Consider the following 23,027-nt stretch of genomic DNA (forward strand, 5'->3'; position numbering starts at 1 on the left):
AGATCTTAGACCAGATCAAGTGAATTTCTAAAGGTAGGAGTAGACTGAAGAGTGGGGGCAAAAAGTGCTGTTTTATAGTACAGGATTAAGGAGAATCAAAGTATTAAATCCAGAAGGGTAACCAGATAATAGGACCCCCTCTAAGACACTGCAGTTCCCCACAGGCTGCAGGAACTGGGAGATATTGAAGTTTTTTTTTGGCATCAGTTTAATATGGGGCAACCGTATCAGCTTAGACTATAGAGGTGGTGCTGCTGGATGTCTTGAGGCACTTCTGGAATACTGCATGTAACTTTTCATCTCTTATTAGAAAGATGTTGTGAAACCTGAAAGGGTTCACAACAGGCTTGCAAGGATGTTACCAGGGTTGGAGGCTGAGCTATAGGGAGAGATGGAATAGGCTGGAGCTGGCCTCCCTAGAGCACTGGAGGCTGAAGGGGTGACCTTTGATTTACAAAATCAGGAGGGGCATGGATGGGGTAAATGAGTCTTTCCCTGGGGTGGGGGATCCAGAACTAAAGGCTTACCCTTTTTTTTAAAAAGGGTAAGGGGCTGAGGGAGAAGGGAAACCATTTGACTGGAAGCTATCCTCTTAAAGGAGCTAAACCAGCTGGCTGTCCAGCCAACTCCTGGGAATGGCTTTGGTTGAGCAGGGTTGATGGGAAAGACTTTAAAGGATCTAAAGCATTGCTTTCTGTGCAGTGAGCTAACAGGAAGTGATTGTGCCTTTAAAAGGCAGCTAGATGGGTATATGAATACAAAGGGTTGAGGGATGAGCTGGGTGTTGGTAAATGAGGCTAGATTTAGGTTGAGGCATCTCATTGGCAAGAATGAGTTGGACTGAAGAGTCTATTTTCCACATTGTGCATCCGAGACCATCTCTTCTCTGATCTAGCCCTTCTGCATCCCAAACCAGCACATCTCTGGACTGTGGGAGGGAGCCAGGTTAAATAGACTCCTCCCCACAGACAGGGAAAATGTGTAGAGCTGGTTTGGTTTCCTGAGGCTGGAATCTAGCCTAGGTCTCTGGTGCTGTGAGGCAACAGCTAACCACAGCCTTCATACTGCTATTATAGATTCAGTCATTGCCACCTACTGTATCCATTGCACCTGATGTGGTCTCATCTACAGTGGAGATGGCACCAACTTGCAGATCTTTTCAGAACATCTCTGGGGCACCCAAAGAAACAAATTCCTTTGCCCTGTGGCTGAACACTTTAACTTCCCCTCCCCCACCCAAAGGGCATGCCAGTCCTAGGCTGCCACCTCTGCCAAACCTGTCAGTTGGTCAGGAGAACATCATCTCGTGCCTTGATGCCATGTGGTTGAAGGGCTCCAATGTGGATTTCAGTTTCCTCATTTCTAATCCCAGATCCAACCTTCCCAGTGAGGACTGCTGATGCTGGATCAGTTGTGCTGGAAAAGCATAGCAGGTCAGGCAGCTTCTGAGGAGCTGGAAAATCAACATTTTGGGCATAAGCTAGTCAGGAATTCCTGACAAAGGACTTGTGCCTAAAATGTTGCATCCCTGTTTCTTGGGTGATACCTGACACTGTGCTTGTCCAGCACTACTCTTGACTTCCCAATCAACAGCCCCTTTGTGACCTATCTGCTCCACTCTGACTTAGACTCTTTCTCATTCCCAGCTACCTTCCCCACTGTCTCTCATTTACCCCTCAGCCCCCTTGGCTCACAGCCTCATTCCTGATTGCAGAGGAATCAACTATTGTCCTCCTTGGATGTTGCCAGACTGGCTGTTTCGTTCCAACTACACTCTTCGATTCTGCTCTCCAGTCCTTGCCTCCTATTATTGGTAAAGGATTGGTGAGGGCCAAGTGTAGAGTGAGGTTAAACCTGAATTGATTGACATGTTTTTTTTTGGGGGTGCTACAACGGTCTGTGTCAAGCATAGGTCATACCTACCTCAGCATCACTCTATTCAATATCTGGTTCAAACTAGCTGAGTGTAATTCAGGAGACTGAGTGAGTAAGGTGCCAGTTAACTCACTCTCCTACATACTTGGTTCTTTTTAACCAAGAATAGAATTCTTTCCAGTGGCAGCTCTGAATGACCAGGATGTGGTCAGTGCTTGTAAGAGTTAACGCCCTGCCATGCAGTTACAGCTTTTATGTTGGAATAGATAACGAGCATCTGTTCAAGGTCTGGTTGTGAGGTAGTGTTGGCTATTGGGTGAAGCAGAATACACTGGGCACCAGTGTCTAGGGGTTAATGGGGAGGGTATGGAATGGAAAGACCAAATTCTATCCCTGCCAAAGCATTTTGGAATTAAAGGCCAATCTGATTAGAATAGGGAAGCTTTATCAAAAAGGGGCAGAGTTGGAGTTCTGCTGAGGGTGGAGGCTGCCTTTTTGGTTGGATCATGGTGGAAGTGAGGGATATACTATTGGCTGTTTGTTTGAGTAGGCTTGACTTGGCCGTACACCATGCTCTCCCTTTGGAAGGAAGAATTAAGACAAACTGTGAAGAGACCAGAAGGATGCATGGTTGAAGACATTGCAATGAACTGCCAGTTATGGGCCGATCAGCCTGAAAGGCCTTCAAAAAGGCTTTTAACCAAAGTATAAGCCCTATTAGAAACCTGTGCCTTTGAACGGTTTAAGGTTACAGGTACAAAATTGCAACCCTGATGATGGGCCATAACTGGCTATGACTTTCAGTGCACTATTATCTTTAACTGGAAAAACATACAACATTGACCAGAAACTCAACTGGACTTGCCCCACATAGAGGCTATAAAAGTAAATCAAGTTAGGAATACTGCAGCAAGTAACTTCCTCTCCTGCCTCCCTGGATATCATCTCCAGGACACAGGTCAGGAGTGTGATGGAATACTCCCCACTTGCCCTGGATGGGTGCAGCTCCAACAACACTCTCAGCTTGACATGATTCAGCCCACTTGATGTGCACTGCCTCTGTCCTCTCCTCCAATGTTCAGTAGCAGCAGTGTGTACCATCTGCAAGATGCATTATTGAAATTCAATAAGGCTCCTTTAGCCAACCCCTTTTACATGTACACCTGCTACCATATAAGGGCTGAGTGACCTGCTCATCTGACTCTAACCTATTCCTGCTGTTCCCCATATCCTTTGAGTGCTTTAGCCCCAAGTGCTGCATCCAATTTAATCTTTCAATGTTTTGACCTCAACGTTTTGATGGAAATTCCACAGCCTCACCACTCTCCAGGTGAAGAAATTTCTCCTCATCTCAGTCAGATGCAGCCTACCTGGATCATTAGATTGTGACCCTGGTGCTAGTCTCCTTGGTCATTGGGGAAAACTCTCCCTCCATCTGCCCTGGATCATCCTGTTAAAAGGACAAGCCATGCAGTTTCACTCCAAGACACTTTCAGAATCCCAGGATGGTCACCTGCTGGAGGTCATTCCGTCCTCGGTGTTAGTATTGGTTCTATTCCCTAAACATGGTCGCTGGTTTTGCAGATGTCATCAATTTAGGTGAGATGGGATGAGAGGTTGTGAAGGAAATGGGTTTGCACGTTAATTTGATTTCTAGATCAGTTGAGTGAACGAACAGAAATCTGGCAGGTGAGGTATAATGTGGGATAAATGTAAAGTTGTTCACTTTGACAGGAAAATGAAAAGGCACTATTTAAATGGAGAACAACTGCAGAATTCTGATGTGCGGGGAGATTTTGATGTTCCAGTGCATGACTCACACCATGTTAGTCTACAGTTCTTGAAAAGGAAGGTTAGGCTTTTGGACAGAACAGCCCTGAGAGACAATGGTGGTTCAAGTCCCAGTCTGACTGTGTTTCTTGTGGGGCTGTGGAATGGATGTTAGTTGGAGGTGGCTGAAGCCGTTGTTGGTGGGTCAAAGAAATTGCTTGTTGTTCTTTTGGCTGTGTATTAGTCCCATGCAGGGTGGGCAGCTAAGTGGGTTAGAGGAGCAGGGCCTGGTGAAAGGGCCATGGAGAGGTCCAGGTATTGGGCTGTGAAGGTGGGTCTCGCTCTCGCGCTCGCTCTCGCTCTCACTCGCTCGCTCTCTCTAGTTTCCTCCCCCCCCACCATCCAGCAATGTCCATGCCTGGGTGCCCTTGGAGAGGGCACAGGTGGTCTCCTTAAAGCATTGAGAGACAGGTGACCACCACTGGGACTGACATTCATTATCTCTTTCCTCCAACACAATTTTGATGTAACTCCCTGCCTTGTGTTGTTATTGCACAGCTCCTGGTGGGCTGGATTTTTTGTTACTTGTTTTACTGGTTTAATGGGTGATTTTGGTGGTTGCTTTCACAAAAAAAAACTCACTTCCTGAGTTCTTGTCTCAGGATAATGTCCACATTTCTGAGCCAGGAGGCCAGCAGCTCCAGTGAACAGGTTGGTTCAAAAGTGACTGAGCTTGGGTTTTAGTTAATTGAGTGATTTGACAGTAGGATCTCCAAAATAAAAACAGCTTGCTGGTTCCTCCTCCAACACTAAAGAAAACGTTCATGCACCAACATGATGTCTCGAGCTGGATATCAATGTGCTTTCTGTTGTTACTGTGTGGTGTAGCCACACTGTCTCGGTTTCCCCTCGCTCTGTTCATTCAGCTCCTCTGTGTAGACTCCGGACCTGAACTCCTCAAAGGTCAGATTTGTTAAATATTTAGGCTGTGTTGACTCGTACAAAAGGTAAACATTGCAGGCAATGCTTGAACAAATCAAATTTTCCCAATCCAATATTTAATCTGTTAAATTCTGATCTTCCCGGAAACCATCTGCTTTTTGGGAGGTGAGTACAATGCTGTTGTCACTGGGTATTTATCAGGAGACCAGCTGATGCTTTGGGCAATTATATGGTGGATTTTAATTGAAAACAAAATATCCTGAATTAATCAACTTAATGGTTTTTCACAATCATCATTTAGGGAGCGAATCTGTCATCCTTACCTGGTCTGGCCTACATGTGACTGTGGACCAACAGAGATCTGACTGACTTTCAACTGCTCTGTGAAATGGTCTATCAAGTCACTTAGCAATTGATCTAATTATGAAGTCTGCGCAACAAAATGAAACCAAACAGACCATCTGTTATGGACCAAGGCACTGGAAAAAGATGACAACAGAAACAGTCCTATCGCCCCTGCAAAGTTCCCCTCACTAACACCTGGGGCCAGTGCCAAGATTGGGAGAGCTGTCACTATATTCAATTCTGGTCTCCCTGCTATACAAGAGAGGTTTATAAAAGACTTACTTACAAAGGTGTTGAGTTAAAGGGAGAGGCTGAATAGGCTGGGCTGTTTTCCCTGGAGCATTGGAGGTTGAGGGTTGACCTTCTAGAGGTTTATAAAATCATGAGAGGCAAAGGGTGGATAGGCAATGTACTTTCCCCTGGGTAGGGTTGTCCAGAACTAGAGGGCATTGGTTTAGGGTGAGATGAAAAATTTAAGAGAGACCTAAGGGGCAACTTTTTCTCACAGAGGGTGGTGAGTGTATGGAATGAGCTGCCAGAGGGAGTGGTGGAGGTTGGTACAATTGTAGCATTTAAAAGGCATCTGGTTGGGTACATGGAAAGGAAGCGTTCAGAGAGATATTGACCAAGTGTTGGCAAATGGGACTAGGTTAGGTTAGGATATCTAGTAAATATGGACAAGTTGGACCAAAGGTTCTGTTTACATGCCGTACAGCGCTGACTAGTCAAACAAAAACCAAGCGTGGTCATTCTCACAGAATCACACCTTACAGATAATGTCTCAGACCCCACCATCACCGTCCCTGGGTATGTCCCGAGCCACCAGCAGAACAGACCCAGCAGAGTGGGATACAGTGGGATACAGTCAGGAGGGAGTTACCCTGAGAGGCCTCAACATTGACTTCGGACCCCGTGAAGTCTCATGTCCTCAGGTTAAGTATGGGCAAGGAAACATCCTGCTGATTACCACATATCGTCCTCCCTCAGTTGATGTACAGTACTTGGAGGAGGCACTGAGGGTGGGAAGGACACGGCACGGCAACTCAGTGGTTAGCACTGCTGCCTCACAGTGCCAGGGTCCCAGGTTCGATTCCAGCCTTGGGCGACTGTCTGTGTGGAGTTTGCACATTCTCCCCGTGTCTGCGTGGGTTTCCTCCGGGTGCTCCGGTTTCCTCCCACGGTCCAAAGATGTACAGGTCAGGTGAATTGGCCATGCTAAATTGCCCGTAATGTTCGGTGCGTTAGAGGGAAATGGGTCCGGGTGGGTTACTCTTCAGAGGGTCAGTGCAGACTGGTTGGGCCAAATCTAATGTATCTGGGTGGGAGATTAGAAAACGTGCAGACTCCACATAGACAGTCGCCTGAGGCTGGAATCGAACCTGGGACCCTGGTGCTGTGAGGCAGCAGTGCTAACCACTGAGCCACCATGCCACCCACAAAAATGAAACATTGACTTTTGATGCAGCAAGCAGGCACCACTGTCCATTACCAAGAGGGGCTCGGCAGCAGCACTACTGATTGAGCTGGTCAGGTCCTAAAGGACATAGTTACTCGACTGGGTCTGCAGCAAGTGGTGAGGGAACCAACAAATGGGAAAATACATACCTTACCTCATCCTTACTAATCTGCTGACTACAGATGTATCTGTCTGTGACAGTTTCAGTCAGAGTGTCAACCGCACAGTCCTTGTGGAGATGAAATTCTGCCTTCACATTGAGAATACCCTCCATCATGGTGTGTGGCACTATCACCGTGCTAAATGGGACAGACTTCGAACAGGTTTAGCAACTGAAGACTGGGCATCCATGAGGCACTGTGGGCCATCAACAGCAGCAGAATTGTAGTACACAGACAAAAAAAGTTAGGAGTAGGCCAGGGGGTTGAGAAAGATTTTAAACTCAGCAAAGATGACAAAATAATAGATAGAGAAAATGAACTAAGGATAAACTTGCAAGTAGTATCAAGGCAAACAATGTGATGTCATTCCTGATGAAGGGCTTTTGCCCGAAACGTTGATTTCGCTGCACTTTGGATGCTGCCTGAACTGCTGTGCTCTTCCAGCACCACTAATCCAGAGTCTGGTTTCCAGCATCTGCAGTCATCGTTTTTACCAATGTGATGGACTAGGCCAGAGCGCTCAAAACACTCTTAAGCAGGCAGCCCAGACCATAACTTTGCCTCTGCCAATCCAGATCCTCTACCTATACCTGTTGCCTATTTTCTAAGGATGCGAATCCCTCTGCTCCCTGCCCATTCTTGCATCTGTCTAGATCTTAAATGACACTATCATGCCCACATCTGCCACTTCCGCTGGCAATGTGTTCCAGGCATCCACCACCCTCTGCAGAAAGATCTTTCTACGTTTCTCCTGCCACTCTGAACTGGTGACCCCCGAGTAATTGAGTCCCTCACTTTAGAACATAGAACATAGAACAGTACAGCACAGAACAGGCCCTTCAGCCCACGATGTTGTGCCGACCACTGATCCTCATGAATACACCCTCACATTTCTGTGACCATATGCATGTCCAGGAGTCTCTTAAACATCCCCAATGACCCTGCCTCCACAACTGCTGCTGGCAATGCATTCCATGCTCCCACAACTCTCTGTGTAAAGAACCCGCCTCTGACATCCCCTCTATACTTTCCTCCAAACACCTTAAAACCATGACCCCTCGTGTTAGCCATTTCTGCCCTGGGAAATAGTCTCTGGCTATCGACTCTATCTATGCCTCTCATGGGCAAAAGCTTCTCGCTACACACCATGTCTATACCTCTCATGATTTTGTAGACCTTAATCAGGTTCCCCACCCCCACCCCCCACCCTCAGTCTCCAACTTTCTAAAGAAAATAATCCTAATCTACACAACCTCTCTTCACAGCAGTTTGTATTTTTTTAAATACAAGAGAACAAACAAATTGATATTCCTTATGAGGCCAGGCCTGGAAGTTAATTGCAGGTTGATTCTTGTTTAAAAAGTACTCTATAGACATTTCAACTCGAGAAAGGGCAATTGCTGAAAGTTAAGTTGGGGCCTCCTAATGAGACCGCCAGTCTAACAATGAGAATCATACAGTCACAGCATCGTCGAGATGTACAGCACAGAAACAGACCCTTCAGAACAACTCGTCCATGCCAACCAGATATCCTAAATGAATCTAGTTCCATTTACCAGCACTTGACCCATATCCCTCTAAACCCTTCCTATTCATATACCCATCCAGATGCCTTTTAAATGCTGTAATTGTACCAGCCTCCACCATTTCCTCAGTCCAGGCACACACCACCCTCTCTGTTGCCCCTTAGATTAGAGTTTGAACTGGTTTTTGATCTGTGTTTAGGTCAGGAGGAGTTTGGCTCCCCAAGCGACAGGGTGGAGGTTCGATTGCTCCCTGGTTGTTGACTTATCAATTCAAAGAATAGGCTGTCAGTTGTAAGAATTAAATGAATATTCCTTAGAGTTGACTAGAAGCTATCTGTATTCATTGGTGGCTTCAGGAACCAGGTAAAATACAATCCCATGTGCCTGTGAGATTACAGATTGTGATGACTGCTTCAGTGAACTGTCCAGTTACAGCTCACTGATGTTTTTCCTTTGGATTTATCCTTTCCTTTTGTCTATTTGTCTGTCTGACTGTGTGAGAGTGGAGGGCGGTGCCATAGTCAAAGATTGGGGTTTAAATCAGACATTAATTAGATCAGCATGTGATTTAACTTGGCTCTGCAAAAGTACTGCATTATTCATAAATTGTTAAATCTTTTGTTTAAACTATAAACCTGGAGTCTGGTATCTGTTGTTCACAAAATCTGGTACCAGTTGGTCAAAAGGTCTGGTCAGGAACCATTGTGGTCAATTTTGAAGTTCACGACTGTTTGAATTTTGCCATGTTAGCAAATACAGATGTAGAGACGTTGTTTTGGCTTTGTTGTCTGTCTCTGTATCATAGCAACTTACACTTTCAGACATTGCATCTTAGACTCTCATGACTCCATGATTAAATAATACATTCACTTCCTCCTCACTTTTCTAATTCTTTGCGAATATGTTTCTCCCTGGTTAGTAACTGTCCCACTGTGTGCTTCCTCCACTATTTGGTACACAGAGCTAAGTGATCCCACAAGCAATGGGTCAGATCTAAGCTCCGCAGTCCTGCCACATCCACCTGTGAATGGTGGTGGACAATGACAATATTGGTTAGGCCACTGTTGGAATATTGCATGCGATTCTGGTCTCCTTCCTATCGGAAAGATGTTGTGAAACTTGAAAGGGTTCAGAAAAGATTTACAAGGATGTTGCCAGGATTGGAGGATCTGAGCTACAGGGAGAGGCTGAACAGGCTGGGGCTGTTTTCCCTGGAGCGTCAGAGGTTGAGGGGTGACCTTAATAAAATCATGAGGGGCATGGATAGGATAAATAGACAAAGTCCTGTCGCTGGGGTTGGAGAGTCCAGAACTAGAGGGCAAAGGTTTAGGGTGGGAGGAGAAAGAGACCTAAGAGGTGAGGAAGTGGTGGAAGCTGGTATAATTCCAACATTTAAAAGGCACCTGGATGGGTATATGAATAGGAAGGGTTTGGAGGGATATGGGCCGGGTACTGGCAGGTGGGACTAGATTGGGTTGAGATTTCTGGTCAGCATGGACGGGTTGGACTGAAGGGTCTGTTTCTGTGAGAGAGGACTGCAGATGCTGGAGATCAGAGCTGAAAATGTGTTGCTGGGAAAGCGCAGCAGGTCAGGCAGCATCCAAGGAACAGGAGAGTCGACGTTTTGGGCATGAGCCCTTCTTCAGGCCTGCTGGGTCTGCTTCTGTGCTCTACATCTCTATGATTCTATAACTCACTGGAGAAGGGGACTCCGCAAATATCCCCAAGTTGCTGATTGATTCTGTGTCCACAGAGCTGCTCCTTGGTGGAAGCTGATCTTTATTTTTTTTGGGAACTGCGTGGATAACACTGAGTTAATGACCTCAGTGGAGTGTTCTGTCAATGATTGATCGACATGTCCTATTTAAATCTTCTTGCTGTAAGTTTTCTGGAGATGTGACAATCCAACATCAGCAGAGTTTAGGAGAAAATGACTGGAATTCATACCTTTATTCCCCTCTACGCTTTCCTGGTCTCCTCTGTGACACTCCTGTCTACCTCAGAGGGCAACGAAAGGTAAGTGCATGTGTGTAGCAACTGGTATCAGAATTCTCAAAACCCCTTGCGTTGGCGGATTTTAAACCAGAGTAACAGAAAGGCAAACTTGCATTTGCATAGCACCCATCACAGCATCCTGAAGTGCCATAAAGCCAATGAAATATTTTTGAATGTAGTCTTTTTTGGAAACTTGGCATTCCAGCTGTCAAGCCCGGAATATTGGCCAGGTCATGATGGAGCGTTCCACTGCTATTCCTCAACATATCCCTCATTGTGGAGCCTTGACCGACTATCCAGGGGCAGGCAGGATCTGGGTTTAAAGTTTCTCTGGAAATCGATATCCCTGACAGAGCAGCTCTCCCTCAGTGCCACTGGGAATGTTGCATTGGGAATGCTGCATTGGAAAAGTTGGCCCCTAGTGTGTGCGCTCAGGTCTCCGAGATGAGAATGCTGCCCCTTGAGGTGGGGCTGGGAGATAGCAGGAGGGTGATCAGGTTCATTCAGAGATTGACACAGGTCTCATGCTGGGTATGGAAGGTGTACCGATCAGCAACTGATCGCTATCCTGTGGCCCCCTGCTCCCCTCCCTACCTCCCTCACTCATTCCTGATTCCAAAACTGTGGGATCGATTCCAGAGACCCCTACAATGATGACATTTATAAACATATACTTGAGCGCAATGAAAGGCAGACTCATTATAGTCCCAGAGAACCACTTTCCCGTTCGAGAGAGAGAGACAACAGTCAGTGGGTTTAACCTGAGGGTCACCATGCTCCAGGCAAGAGGAGAGATTGAGAAGGAAATCCCATCACAGTAACCTCAGCCCGTACAGGAATTGAACCGACACTGTTGGCATCACTCTGCATCACAAACCAGCTTTCCAGAGCTCAGTACCGGGATTGTGCTGAAGGGGTTTAATTATGTTGACACCAATCCTGAGCAACGGGAGATCACCAAACCTGTGCCAGATTCAGCCAGGCACAAACAAAATCAGACATCCAGCTGCTCCCAAAACCTCCCATCCTTCTAAATACCCTGACCCACTTAATTTCTCCACCTTTATACACCATCAACAACAGTTTTTAAAATCACTCATGGGACATACATGTCAGTCACTGGCCAGTATTTATTACTCGTCCCTAGTTGCCCCCTTGTGAAGGTGGGGGTGAGCTGCCTTCCTGACCCACTGCAGTCCATGTGCTGTAGGGTGACCCACAATGCCCTGAGGGAGGGAATTCCAGGATTCTGACCCAGCGACACTGAAGGAATGGTGATATATTTCCAAGTCAGGATGGTGAGGGGCTTGGAGGGGAATTTGCAGGGGGTGGTGTCCCACGTACCTGCTACCCTTGTCCTTCCGGCTGGAAGTGGTGGTGGGTTTGGAAGGTGCTGCCTGAGGATCTTTGATGAATATCTGCAGCGCATCTTGTAGACAGTACACACTGCTGCTACTGAGTGTCGGTGGGGGAGGGAGGGGATGGTACACACTGCTGCTACTGAGCGTCAGTGTGGGGGGGAGGGGATGGTACACACTGCTGCTACTGAGCGTCGGTGGGGGAGGGAGGGGCTGGTACACACTGCTGCTACTGAGCGTCGGTGGGGGAGGGAGGGGATGGTACACACTGCTGCTACTGAGCGTCGGTGGGGGAGGGAGGGGATGGTACACACTGCTGTTACTGAGCGTCGGTGGGGGAGGGAGGGGATGGTACACACTGCTGTTACTGAGCGTCGGTGGGGGAGGGAGGGGATGGTACACACTGCTGTTACTGAGCGTCGGTGGGTGAGGGAGGGGATGGTACACACTGCTGCTACTGAGCGTCGGTGGGTGAGGAAGGGGATGTTTGTGGATGTGGTGCCAATCAAGCGGCTGCTTTGTTCTGGATGGTGTCAAGCTTTTTAAGTGTTGTTGGAGCTGCCCCCATCCAGAGCAAGGGGGGGAGTATTCCATCACACTCCTGACTTGTGCCCTGTAGATGGTGGACAGGCTTTTGGGAGTTACTCGCTGCAGTATTCCTAATGTCTGACCTGCTCTCGGAGCTGCTGTGCTTATGTGGTCAGTGCAGTTGAGTTTCTGGTCAATGTTCAGCACCAGTTTGTTGATTCTAAGGGATTCAATGATAGAAACACGATCTAATGTCAAGGGTTAGTGGTTGGATTGTCTCTTACTGGGGATGGTCATAAGCCTGGCATGAATGCTCTTGCCACCTGTTAGCCCACGCCTGGATATTGTCCAGATCTTGTTCCATTTGAACACGGACTGCTTCAGTCTGTGAGGAGTTGTGAATGATGCTGAACATTGAGCAATCATTGGTGAACATCCCCCACTTCAGACCTTGTGATGGAGGGAAGGTCATTGATGAAGCAACTGAAGATGGTTGGGTCTAGGACACTACCCTGAGGGACTCCTACAGAGCTGTCCTGGAGCTGGGATGACTGACCTCCAACAACCACAACCATCTTCCTCTGTGCCAGGGATGACTCTAACCAGCGGAGAGTTTGCCCCCAATACCCATTGATTCCAGTTTTGCCAGGGCCCCTTGATGCCACACTCGGTCGAATACAGCCTTGATGTCAAGGGCTGTCCCTGTCCCCTCCCCTCTGGAATTCAGCTCTTTTGTCCATGTTTGACCCAAGGCTGGAATGAGGTCAGGAGCTGAGTGACCCTGGGGGAACCCAAACTGGGCGTCACTGAGCAGGTTATTGCTGAGCAGCTGCTGCTTGACAGCTCTGTTACTGACCCCTTCCATCACGTTACTGAGGATGGAGAGTAGACTGATGGGGCGGGAATGGGCTGGGTTGGATTTCTCCTGCTTTTTGTGTACAGGACGTACCTGGGCAATTTTCCACATTGTCGGGCAGATGCCAGTGATGTAACTGGACTGGAACAGCTTGGCAAGGGGAGTGGCAAGTTCTGGAGCACAGGCCTTCAGTACTATGGCCAGAATGTTCTCAGGGCCTGTAGCTCTTTGCAATGTCCAGTGTCTCCAACAATTTCTTGCTTTCACGTGAAGCGAATTGAATTGGTTGAAGACTGGTTCCCTCTGACCCAGTTCTGCCTTTGAATAGCATCATACCCTCTGCATTACCCCCTTAAATACCCTCACTACTTTAAAAAATTCCTGTCCTTCCCCAGATAAATATCCTCCACATTCTCACGTTTACTTCAACACTTACCCTGGTAGACAGAAACATAGGTTTTTACAGTACAGGAGGTGGCCATTCAGCCCAGCTCCTGAAAGCCACACTCTCCACCCCAACCACATAGCCCCCAGTTAGCCCCACTCTCCACCCCTAACCCCATAGTCCCCCAGTTAGCCCCACTCTCCTTCCCTAACCCCATAGTCCCCCAGTTAGCCCCACTCTACTTCCCTAACCCCATAGTCCCCCAGTTAGCCCCACTCTCCACCCCTAACCTGATTGCCCTGCCCAGTTAGCCCCACTCTCCACTCCTAGCCCCATAGCCTCCAGTTATCCCCACTCTCCACCCCTAACCCCATAGCCCTTGGATAGCCACACAATCCACCCCTAACGCCATCGCACCCAGTTAGCCCCAGTCTCCACCCCTAACCCCATAGACCCCCCAGTTAGTCCCACTCTCCATCCCCAACTCCATAGCCCACCCACTTAGACCCACTCTCCACCTCTAACCCCATAGTCCCCAGTTAACCCCACTCTCCACCCCTAACCCCATAGTCCCCAGTTAGCCCCACTCTCCACCACGAACCCCATAGCACCCAGTTAACCCCACTCTCCACCCCTAACCCCATAATCCCCCAGTTAGCCCCACTCTCCTTCCCTAACCCCATAGTCCCCCAGTTAGCCCCACTCTCCTTCCCTAACCCCATAGTCCCCCAGTTAGCCCCACTCTCCACCCCTAACCTGATTGCCCCGCCCAGTTAGCCCCACTCTCCACTCCTAGCCCCATAGCCTCCAGTTATCCCCACTCTCCACCCCTAACCCCATAGCCCTTGGATAGCCACACAATCCACCCCTAACGCCATCGCACCCAGTTAGCCCCAGTCTCCACCCCTAACCCCATAGACCCCCCAGTTAGTCCCACTCTCCATCCCCAACTCCATAGCCCACCCACTTAGACCCACTCTCCACCTCTAACCCCATAGTCCCCAGTTAACCCCACTCTCCACCACGAACCCCATAGCACCCAGTTAACCCCACTCTCCACCCCTAACCCCATAATCCCCCAGTTAGCCCCACTCTCCTTCCCTAACCCCATAGTCCCCCAGTTAGCCCCACTCTCCTTCCCTAACCCCATAGTCCCCCAGTTAGCCCCACTCTCCACCCCTAACCTGATTGCCCCGCCCAGTTAGCCCCACTCTCCACTCCTAGCCCCATAGCCTCCAGTTATCCCCACTCTCCACCCCTAACCCCATAGCCCTTGGATAGCCACACAATCCACCCCTAACGCCATCGCACCCAGTTAGCCCCAGTCTCCACCCCTAACCCCATAGACCCCCCAGTTAGTCCCACTCTCCATCCCCAACTCCATAGCCCACCCACTTAGACCCACTCTCCACCTCTAACCCCATAGTCCCCAGTTAACCCCACTCTCCACCCCTAACCCCATAGTCCCCAGTTAGCCCCACTCTCCACCACGAACCCCATAGCACCCAGTTAACCCCACTCTCCACCCCTAACCCCATAATCCCCCCACTTATCCTACTCTCCACCCCACCCCCATCGCCTCCAGTTAGTCCCACTCTCCACCCCTCACCCCATATCCCCCAGTTAGTCCCACTCTCCACCCCACCCCCATCGCCTCCAGTTAGCCCCACTCTCCACCCCTCACCCCATATCCCCCAGTTAGCCCCACTCTCTAGCCCTAACCCCATCGCCTGCTTAATTAATCACTTTCAAATGACATTTCCAGCTCTCTGTTGAAACCCCGTATGGATTTGCCTCCACCACTCTCCTAGACAGCACATTCCCAACAACTCTAAGTAAGGAGGTTTGCGCTACTCTCGCTCTCTAGCTCTCTTACTGACAGTCTTGAAGCTCTTAAAACATTTCTGCTATCAGGCAAATAAGCCCAATTTCTCTAATCTTTTCCTGCATCTAAAATCCCTCATTCCTCCTGTCAATCCTGCAAGTCTCCTTTGCATTCTGCCCAGGGCTTTAACATCCCTCAATAAGATGTCCAGAACTGAGCACAGTACTCCCAATGCGCCTTCTCTTTTAGGATCCCCTCACTGATTCCTCCCTCCAGATTGGCCAGTTCACCCTCTTTAATGATATTCATATGCCTCCTCTTTAAAAAAATGCTCCAGAGACATCTTATAAACCCCACGGCTACACTCTCCTCTCATCCCCTGGCTCTGTAACCACACTGTGCTGATCTTCCCTGGACCACTGGGTGTTCCCAATCAATCCATTCTTGGAAGTTAATCTTGATTATTTCCTCACATCTTTGGTAACTCACTGCTCTGCCGGGGTATCTGGGATCTGCCCCTGCATCTTGTTTCCTCAGTCAGTGCAATGATCGCCCCGGTACAGGTTTCTGAAGTCTCTGATGGCCCGATAGGGGAGATTCCAACAGACGCTTGATGGACCTTTCCTTTCTTTAAATTATTCAGGGCTACGGTGGACAATGACCTCCCTTGGAGCAGAGCCAAGAGAGCTGTGAATACTCCCGCTGCAATCGCCTGTGAACTCTCACCTTGGGGTCAATGGTCATCCTGTCAGCCATGCCAAGGCCTGAGGGTAAGAAAGAGCCATTGCCTTTTCAATGAGGTAAAAACAATGACTGCAGATGCTGGAAACCAGATTCTGGATCAGTGGTGTTGGAAGAGCACAGCAGTTCAGGCAGCATCCAAAGTGCAGCGAAATCAACGTTTTGGGCAAAAGCCCTTCATCAGGAATAAAGGCAGAGAGCCTGAAGGGTGGAGAGATAATCTAGAGGGGGGTGGGGGTGGGGAGAGAGTAGCATAGAGTACAATGGGTGAGTGGGGGAGGGGATGAAGATGATAGGTCAGGGAGGAGAGGGTGGAGTGGATAGGTGGAAAAGGAGATAGGCAGGTAGGACAAGTCTGGACAAGTCATGGGGACAGTGCTGAGCTGGAAGTTTGGAACTAGGGTGAGGTGGGCGAAGGGGAAATGAGGAAACTGTTGAAGTCCACATTGATGCCCTGGGGTTGAAGTGTTCCAAGGCGGAAGATGAGGCGTTCTTCCTCCAGGCGTCTGGTGGTGAGGGAGCGGCGGTGAAGGAGGCCCAGGACCTCCATGTCCTCGGCAGAGTGGGAGGGGGAGTTGAAATGTTGGGCCACGGGGCGGTGTGGTTGATTGGTGCGGGTGTCCTGGAGATGTTCCCTAAAGCGCTCTGCTAGGAGGTGCCCAATCTACCCAATGTAGAGGAGACTGCATCGGGAGCAACAGATACAATAAATTATATTAGTGGATGTGCTGGTAAAACTTTGATGGATGTGGAAGGCTCCTTTAGGGCCTTGGATAGAGGTGAGGGAGGAGGTGTGGGCACAGGTTTTACAGTTCCTGCGGTGGCAGGGGAAAGTGCCAGGATGAGAGGGTGGGTTGTAGGGGGGGGCGTGGACCTGACCAGGTAGTCACAGAGGGAACGGTCTTTGCGGAAGGCGGGAAGGGGTGGGGAGGGAAATATATCCCTGGTGGTGGGGTCTGTTTGGAGGTGGAGGAAATTTCGGCGGATGATTTGGTTTATATGAAGGTTGGTAGGGTGGAAGGTGTGCACCAGGGGGTTCTGTCCTTGTTATGGTTGGAGGGGTGGGGTCTGAGGGCGGAGGTGCGCTTGCGGACGAGATGCATTGGAGGGCATCTTTAACCACGTGGGAAGGGAAATTGCGATCTCTAAAGAAGGAGTCCATCTGGTGTGTTCTGTGGTGGAATTGGATTACACCTGGATTACACCTCTTCCCACCCTACCCCTTGCAAAAATGCCATCCCGTATTCCCAATTCCTCCGCCTCCGCCGTATCTGCTCCCAGGAGGACCAGTTCCACCACAGAACACACCAGATGGCCTCCTTCTTTAGAGACCGCAATTTCCCTTCCCACGTGGTTAAAGATGCCCTCCAACGCATCTCGTCCGCATTCCGCACCTCCGCCCTCACACCCCAACCCTCCAACCGTCACAAGGACAGAACCCCCCTGGTGCTCACCTTCCACTCTACCAAGCTGCAAATGTGTTGCTGGTCAAAGCACAGCAGGCCAGGCAGCATCTCAGGATTGTAAAAACCAAATCATCCGCCTGGAGGAAGAACGCCTCATCTTCTGCCTCGGAACACTTCAACCCCAGGGCATCAATGTGGACTTCAACAGTTTCCTCATTTCCCCTTCCCCCACCTCACCCTAGTTCCAAACTTCCAGCTCAGCACTGTCCCCATGACTTGTCCGGATTTGTCCTACCTGCCTAGCTCATTTTCCACCTATCCACTCCACCCTCTCCTCCTTGACCTATCACCTTCATCCCCTCCGCCACTCACCCATTGTACTCTATGCTACTTTCTCCCCACCCACACCCTCCTCTAGCTTATCTCTCCACAGTTCAGGCTCACTGCCTTTATTCCTGATGAAGGGCTTTTGCCCGAAATGTCGATTTCGCTGCTCCTTGGATGCTGCCTGAACTGCTGTGCTCTTCCAGCACCACTGATCCAGAATCCATTGCCTTTTCAACCTGACTGCAGCACCAGGGGCCCGGGTTCGATTCCCATGTCGGGCGACTGTGTGGAGTTTCCACATTCTCCCCATGTCCAAAGATGTGTAGGTTAGGTGAATTGGCCATGCTAAATTGCCCATAGTGTTCAGGGATGTGTAGGTTAGGTGCATTAGTCAGGGGTAAATGTAGTGTAATAGGGTAGGGGGAATGGGTCTGGGTGGGTTACTCTTCCGAGGGTCAGTGTGGATTTGTTGGGCTGAAGGGCCTATTTCCACACTGTGGGGATTCTATACCAATCTATAAATAATCGCTGATACCTACATGAATCTGGACCTCACATTGGATTTGTGTATAAATTCATTCTCAAGCTGTGGGTGTCATTGCTTCATGTTACATTTACTGCCTGTCCCTAGTTGCCCCTTGAGAAGGTGGGGGTGAGCTACCTTCCTGACCCGCTGCAGTCCATATGCTGTAGGGTGACCCACAATGCCCTGAGGGAAGGAATTCCAGGATTCTGACCCAGTGACACTGAAGGAACGGTGATATATTTCCAAGTCAGGATGGTGAGGGGCTTGGAGGGGAACTTGCAGGGGGTGGTGTTCCCATGTATTCATCGTCATAGTCCTTCCAGATAGAAGTGGCTTATAATGTGCTGTGAAATAACCCAAAGCAATTCACTCCTGTGCCTTGGTGCTAGTGTTTATAACAACAACTTGCATTCATGCAGCACTTTTAATGTGGAGAATATCCCTGAAGTACATTCAGACGATCTGAACATTCTCTGTTTCCTGTACAGTATCAATCCAGGAAGATTGTTCGGTTCGGGCAGTTTGGGGGCAGGACGTGTACAGATATATTGTCCAAAGAGGAAGCCTGCCCACTCACTGGGAACTGTGAAGAGCCACCAGTCAACTGTGGAAACAAGTTCCAGTGTGAAAACGGTAATTGGCTTGATTCTCCATGTCTGTGTTAGTGTGTGTGGGACAGAGAGAAGGAGGGAGGGAGAGAGAGTGAGGGAGGGAGGGAGAGAGGGGAGGAGAGAGAGAAAGGAGGAGGAGGAGAGAGAGGGAGGGGTAGTGAGAAAGTGGAATAAAGGGAGGGTGGGCAGAAGGGAGACAGAGATGGTGGGAGAGAGAGAGGGAGAGAGAACATGTTTAGAGTTTGTGCGTGTGTGTGTGGGCGGTATTTATGTGGGTGTGTTTGGGTGGGGGTGTGTGTGTGTGTTGTGTGTGTGTGTGCGTGTGGTTGTGTGTGTGGTTGTGTGTGTGGGTTTGGTTCAGGTTTCCAGCATCTGCAAGATTACCCCATAACCCTCGATCCCCTTCCTGATTAAAACTCTCTCTGTCTCAGCCTTGAATGACCCAGCCCCGACAGCCCTCAGTCTCCCACAGACTCACTCCCCTCGGAGGGAAGACATTCCTCCTCATCTCTGTCTTCAATGGGTGAGCCCTTATTCTGAGATGATTCCCTCTGGTCCTAGTCTCTCCCTCACAAGGGGAACAACCTTCCCACATCTCCCCCTGTCACATCCCCTGAGAATCCTGTACGTTTCAATAAGGTCACCTCTAGTCCTTCTAAACCCCAATGAGTACAAACCCAACCTCCTCAATCTCTCCTCATAGAACACTCCCTCTATCCCTGGGATCAGTCTAATAAAGGTAAAGGTACCCTAACAGTGATTCCCAATCATGGCCAGTAATCTAATGAGCCTGTTTTAGATCTCCTTCTCTTTGTGAATAAGGGGCATTGCATTTATTGGTTTTCAGATCCTCTGAGTCAACTCCAGTATCGAAAGATTCTTGGCAAATTGTCCATTATAGCCATGGTCTCTGCAGCTAATCTTTTATATCTGAGGTTGCACATCATCAGCTGAAGTGGAGTTATTGACTTTAACCCCATTAGTGATAATTATTGTATTTAAAGTATTTATTCAATTCCATCGCCATTTCCTGGCTTCCCTGTCAGTATTCATCCAGCCTCATTTCAATAGCCTAAATTCATTGCAGCCTCATACTTCCATTTCATTTTTTTTTCCTTCTTCTTAGGTGTGAGACACAGTGACAGACACAAAGTGCACAAATCTTTATTCAATTTCCACCACCAGGAAGATAGGAAAACACCCGAGTGGCCTGTGACAAGCAGTGCCCCTCACAAAGGGCAATGCTGTGTGATCAAACAGTGAAGGGGAGGGCAGGGGCTAAATCAAAATAGAGTTGGAGGGGGAAATGATGCACTCCACTCCCTGCGGCGCCCACCTGTCCCTGAACAACTCCAGGGTGTTGGTGGACACCGCGTGCTCCCTCTCCAAGGACACCAGGGCTCGAACGTAACCGCTGAAGAGGGGCAGGCAGTCGGCCCTAACGACCCCCTCCACGGCCCGCTGCCTGTTTGGCCAGGCCCAGGAGCAGACCCACCAGGAGGTCTTCAGACCTGCCCTCCCTCCTCCGCACCGGGTGCCCGAAGATCAGGAGCGTGGGACTGAAGTGCAACCAAAAGCACAGGAGGAGGTTTTTCAGAAAATCAAAGAGGGAGTGCAAACGCCCACACCCAATATACACATGGTCCACGGACTCCACAGCACCACAGAACAAGCAATTGGGCTCACATTTCCATTTCATATATTTAAAGAAGCTCTTACCGTCTGCTTTGGTGTTACTTGTAAGTTTGCCCTCAAAGTTCATTCTCTCCCTCCATATTATTTTTTGTTTGTTTTTTTGCTGGTTATTAAATCCCCCAATCCTCTGGCTTAACACTTGCAGTTGGCACATTGGTGTATATATTTTTTTTCAATTTGCCATATCCATTGGTTGGTTTATCCCCTTCCTAAGATCCTTCTTCCTCACTGGGATGTATTTTAGTTTCGAATCATAAACTTTATTTTTCAAAGGTTTGCCTTGGCTCCTTAACCATTTTTTTTTCGATAATGTCCTTTCCCTGTCTATTTCAGCCAGCTGTGGTCTCATTTCTATTTATTTACTCATATTTGGGTTTAGCACAGTTGTTTCTGACAAACGTTTGTCACTCTCAAACTGAATACTAAGTTCCACCCTGTTATGGTCAGTGTTTTCTATGGGAGATTTTGCTTTTATTAAACTGGCCTCATTACATATTAAGAATCAGCAGCGTCACTATGGAATTGTCAGTGCTGTGATTGGCCATTGGAGATTTAAAGAGGTGTGACCTTAACTATTATTTCTGTTGAGTGTGGGACCCACAAACAGCTGTGTTGGTGTCACATCCTGAGTCTTCAGTTTCCTGTCACATTGATGTAAAATCTGGGCTGTGAAACAGTCAATTACAGCCTTAATGAACTTCATAAGTACACAAAATAATGAAACACAGCAAAGTTTTTATTAACTGGCCTGTGGGGCCAGGAGCATGCCAATGATCAAATATTCCGGATCATCAAGAGGTAGACATAACGGCAGTAAACACTGACCAAGCAAAGCTTCAAGACATCGACAGCCTCACAGCATCAACAGTAAGCAATAGAAATGTAATGCAGGGGATATACACATCACTGTTATATTTGATTTACAGCATAAATACTCAGATCTCATGGTATTTGAGGGATTTTTTTTGTTGGTTTATCAAGAGTGCTGTTGATAAAACAATTTCTACTGTAGTAAGACTGCCTCACTGTTTACAGGAATAATTTCTTACTATAACATAGAAACATAGAAAATAGGAGCAGGAGGAGGCCATTTAGCCCCTCGAGGCTGTTCTGCCATTCATTATGATCATGGCTGATCACCCAACTCAGTCTGCTGTTCCTGCTTTCTCCCTCAGAGGCTTCCATCCCTTTAGCCCTGAGAACCGTGTCTAACTCCTTGAGAACATTCAATGTCTCGCCCTCAAACATTTCCTGTAGAATCCCACAGGCTCCCCAGTCTCTGGGGGAAAACATTTCTCCTCAGCTGGCCTACCCTGTATCCTTCGACTGCGGCCCCTGGTTAGACATTGTGCCACCACGGTCTGTGGAGGAAGGACAACAAAGCTGCTAACAGCTGACCGAGATACAAGAATAATTTGGTGCTTACTTTAGACTGACAGACTCCATTGGCTGTTTTCTGTGTGGTAGACTTCAATGACTCTTTGACTCTATAACTAAGACACACCAAGTTAAAAATCCCACAACACCAGCTTATAGTCCAACAGGTTTATTTGGAAGCACTAGCTTTCGGAGCGTCGCTCCTTCATCAGGTGGCTGATGGACCTATGCTTCCAAATAAACCCGGAGAAAGTGAGCACTGCAGATGCTGGAGATCAGAACCTAGATTAGAGTGGTGCTGGAAAAGCACAGCAGGTCAGGCAGCATCCGAGGAGCAGGAGAATCGATGTTTTGGGCATGAGCCCTTCATCAGGAATGAATGTCTTTCCTGATGAAGGGCTTTGTATGAAAGGTTGATTCTCCTGTTCCAAATGAACCTGTTGGAATATAACCTGGTGTTGTATGATTTTTAACTTTGTCCACCTCAGTCCAACACCAGCTCCTCCACGTTAAGGCACACCTGACACCTAGAGGTGGATTCTGAGATTGCAACCAGACTTTTCTCCATAGAGCCATAAACATTCCTGAAGAAGGGCTTAAGCCCGAAACGTTGATTCTCCTGCTCCTTGGATGCTGCCTGACCTGCTGTGCTTTTCCAGCAACACATTTTTCAGCTCCATAGAGCCATAGACATGTATAGGAAATAGACCCTTTGGTCCAACTCGTCCATGCCAACCAAGTATCCTAAGTTAATCTAGTCCCATTTGCCAGCACTTTGCCCATATCCCTCCAAACCCTTCTTAATCTATACCCATCCAGATGCCTTCTAAATGTTATAATTGTACCAGCCTCCACCACTTCCTCTGGCAGCTCATTCCATGCACACACCACCCTCTGTGTGAAAAAGTTGCCCTTTAGGTCCTTTTTGTATGTTTCCCTTCTTACCCTCAACCTATGTCCTCTAATTCTGGACTCCCCAACTCTATTTACCCTATCCATGTCACTCTATAACATCACCCCTCAGCCTCCGACACTCCAGGGAAAACAGCCCCAGCCTGTTCAGCCTCTCCCTATAGCTCAAATCCTCCAACCCCGGCAACAATCTTTTCTGAGCCCTTTCAAATTTCACAACATCCTTCCTATAGCAGGGATACTAGAATTGAATGCAGTATTCCAAAAGTGGCCTAACCAATGTCCTGTACAGCCGCAACATGACCTCCCAACTCCTGTACTCAATACTCTGACCAATAAAGGAAAGCATACCAAACACCTTCTTCACTATCCTATCGACCTGCGACTCCACTTTCAAGGAGCTATGACCC

At 48.5% G+C, this 23,027-nt stretch overlaps 1 protein-coding gene across 1 annotated transcript in view; it reads left to right on the forward strand.

Annotated features, from left to right (window-relative positions):
- The first annotated feature begins 10,005 nt into the window (after positions 1-10,005).
- c9 (complement component 9) overlaps positions 10,006-23,027 on the forward strand; it is a 47,532-nt gene continuing 34,510 nt past the window's right edge. Inside the window, exons 1-3 of the mRNA XM_060842339.1 lie at positions 10,006-10,091; positions 15,666-15,792; positions 18,511-18,655. Of these exons, the coding sequence (XP_060698322.1) occupies positions 10,006-10,091; positions 15,666-15,792; positions 18,511-18,655 (358 nt within the window). The remainder of the gene's footprint in view (positions 10,092-15,665; positions 15,793-18,510; positions 18,656-23,027) is intronic.

This window comes from Hemiscyllium ocellatum, chromosome 2 (genome assembly GCF_020745735.1).
Source record: "Hemiscyllium ocellatum isolate sHemOce1 chromosome 2, sHemOce1.pat.X.cur, whole genome shotgun sequence".
Taxonomy (NCBI): domain Eukaryota; kingdom Metazoa; phylum Chordata; class Chondrichthyes; order Orectolobiformes; family Hemiscylliidae; genus Hemiscyllium; species Hemiscyllium ocellatum.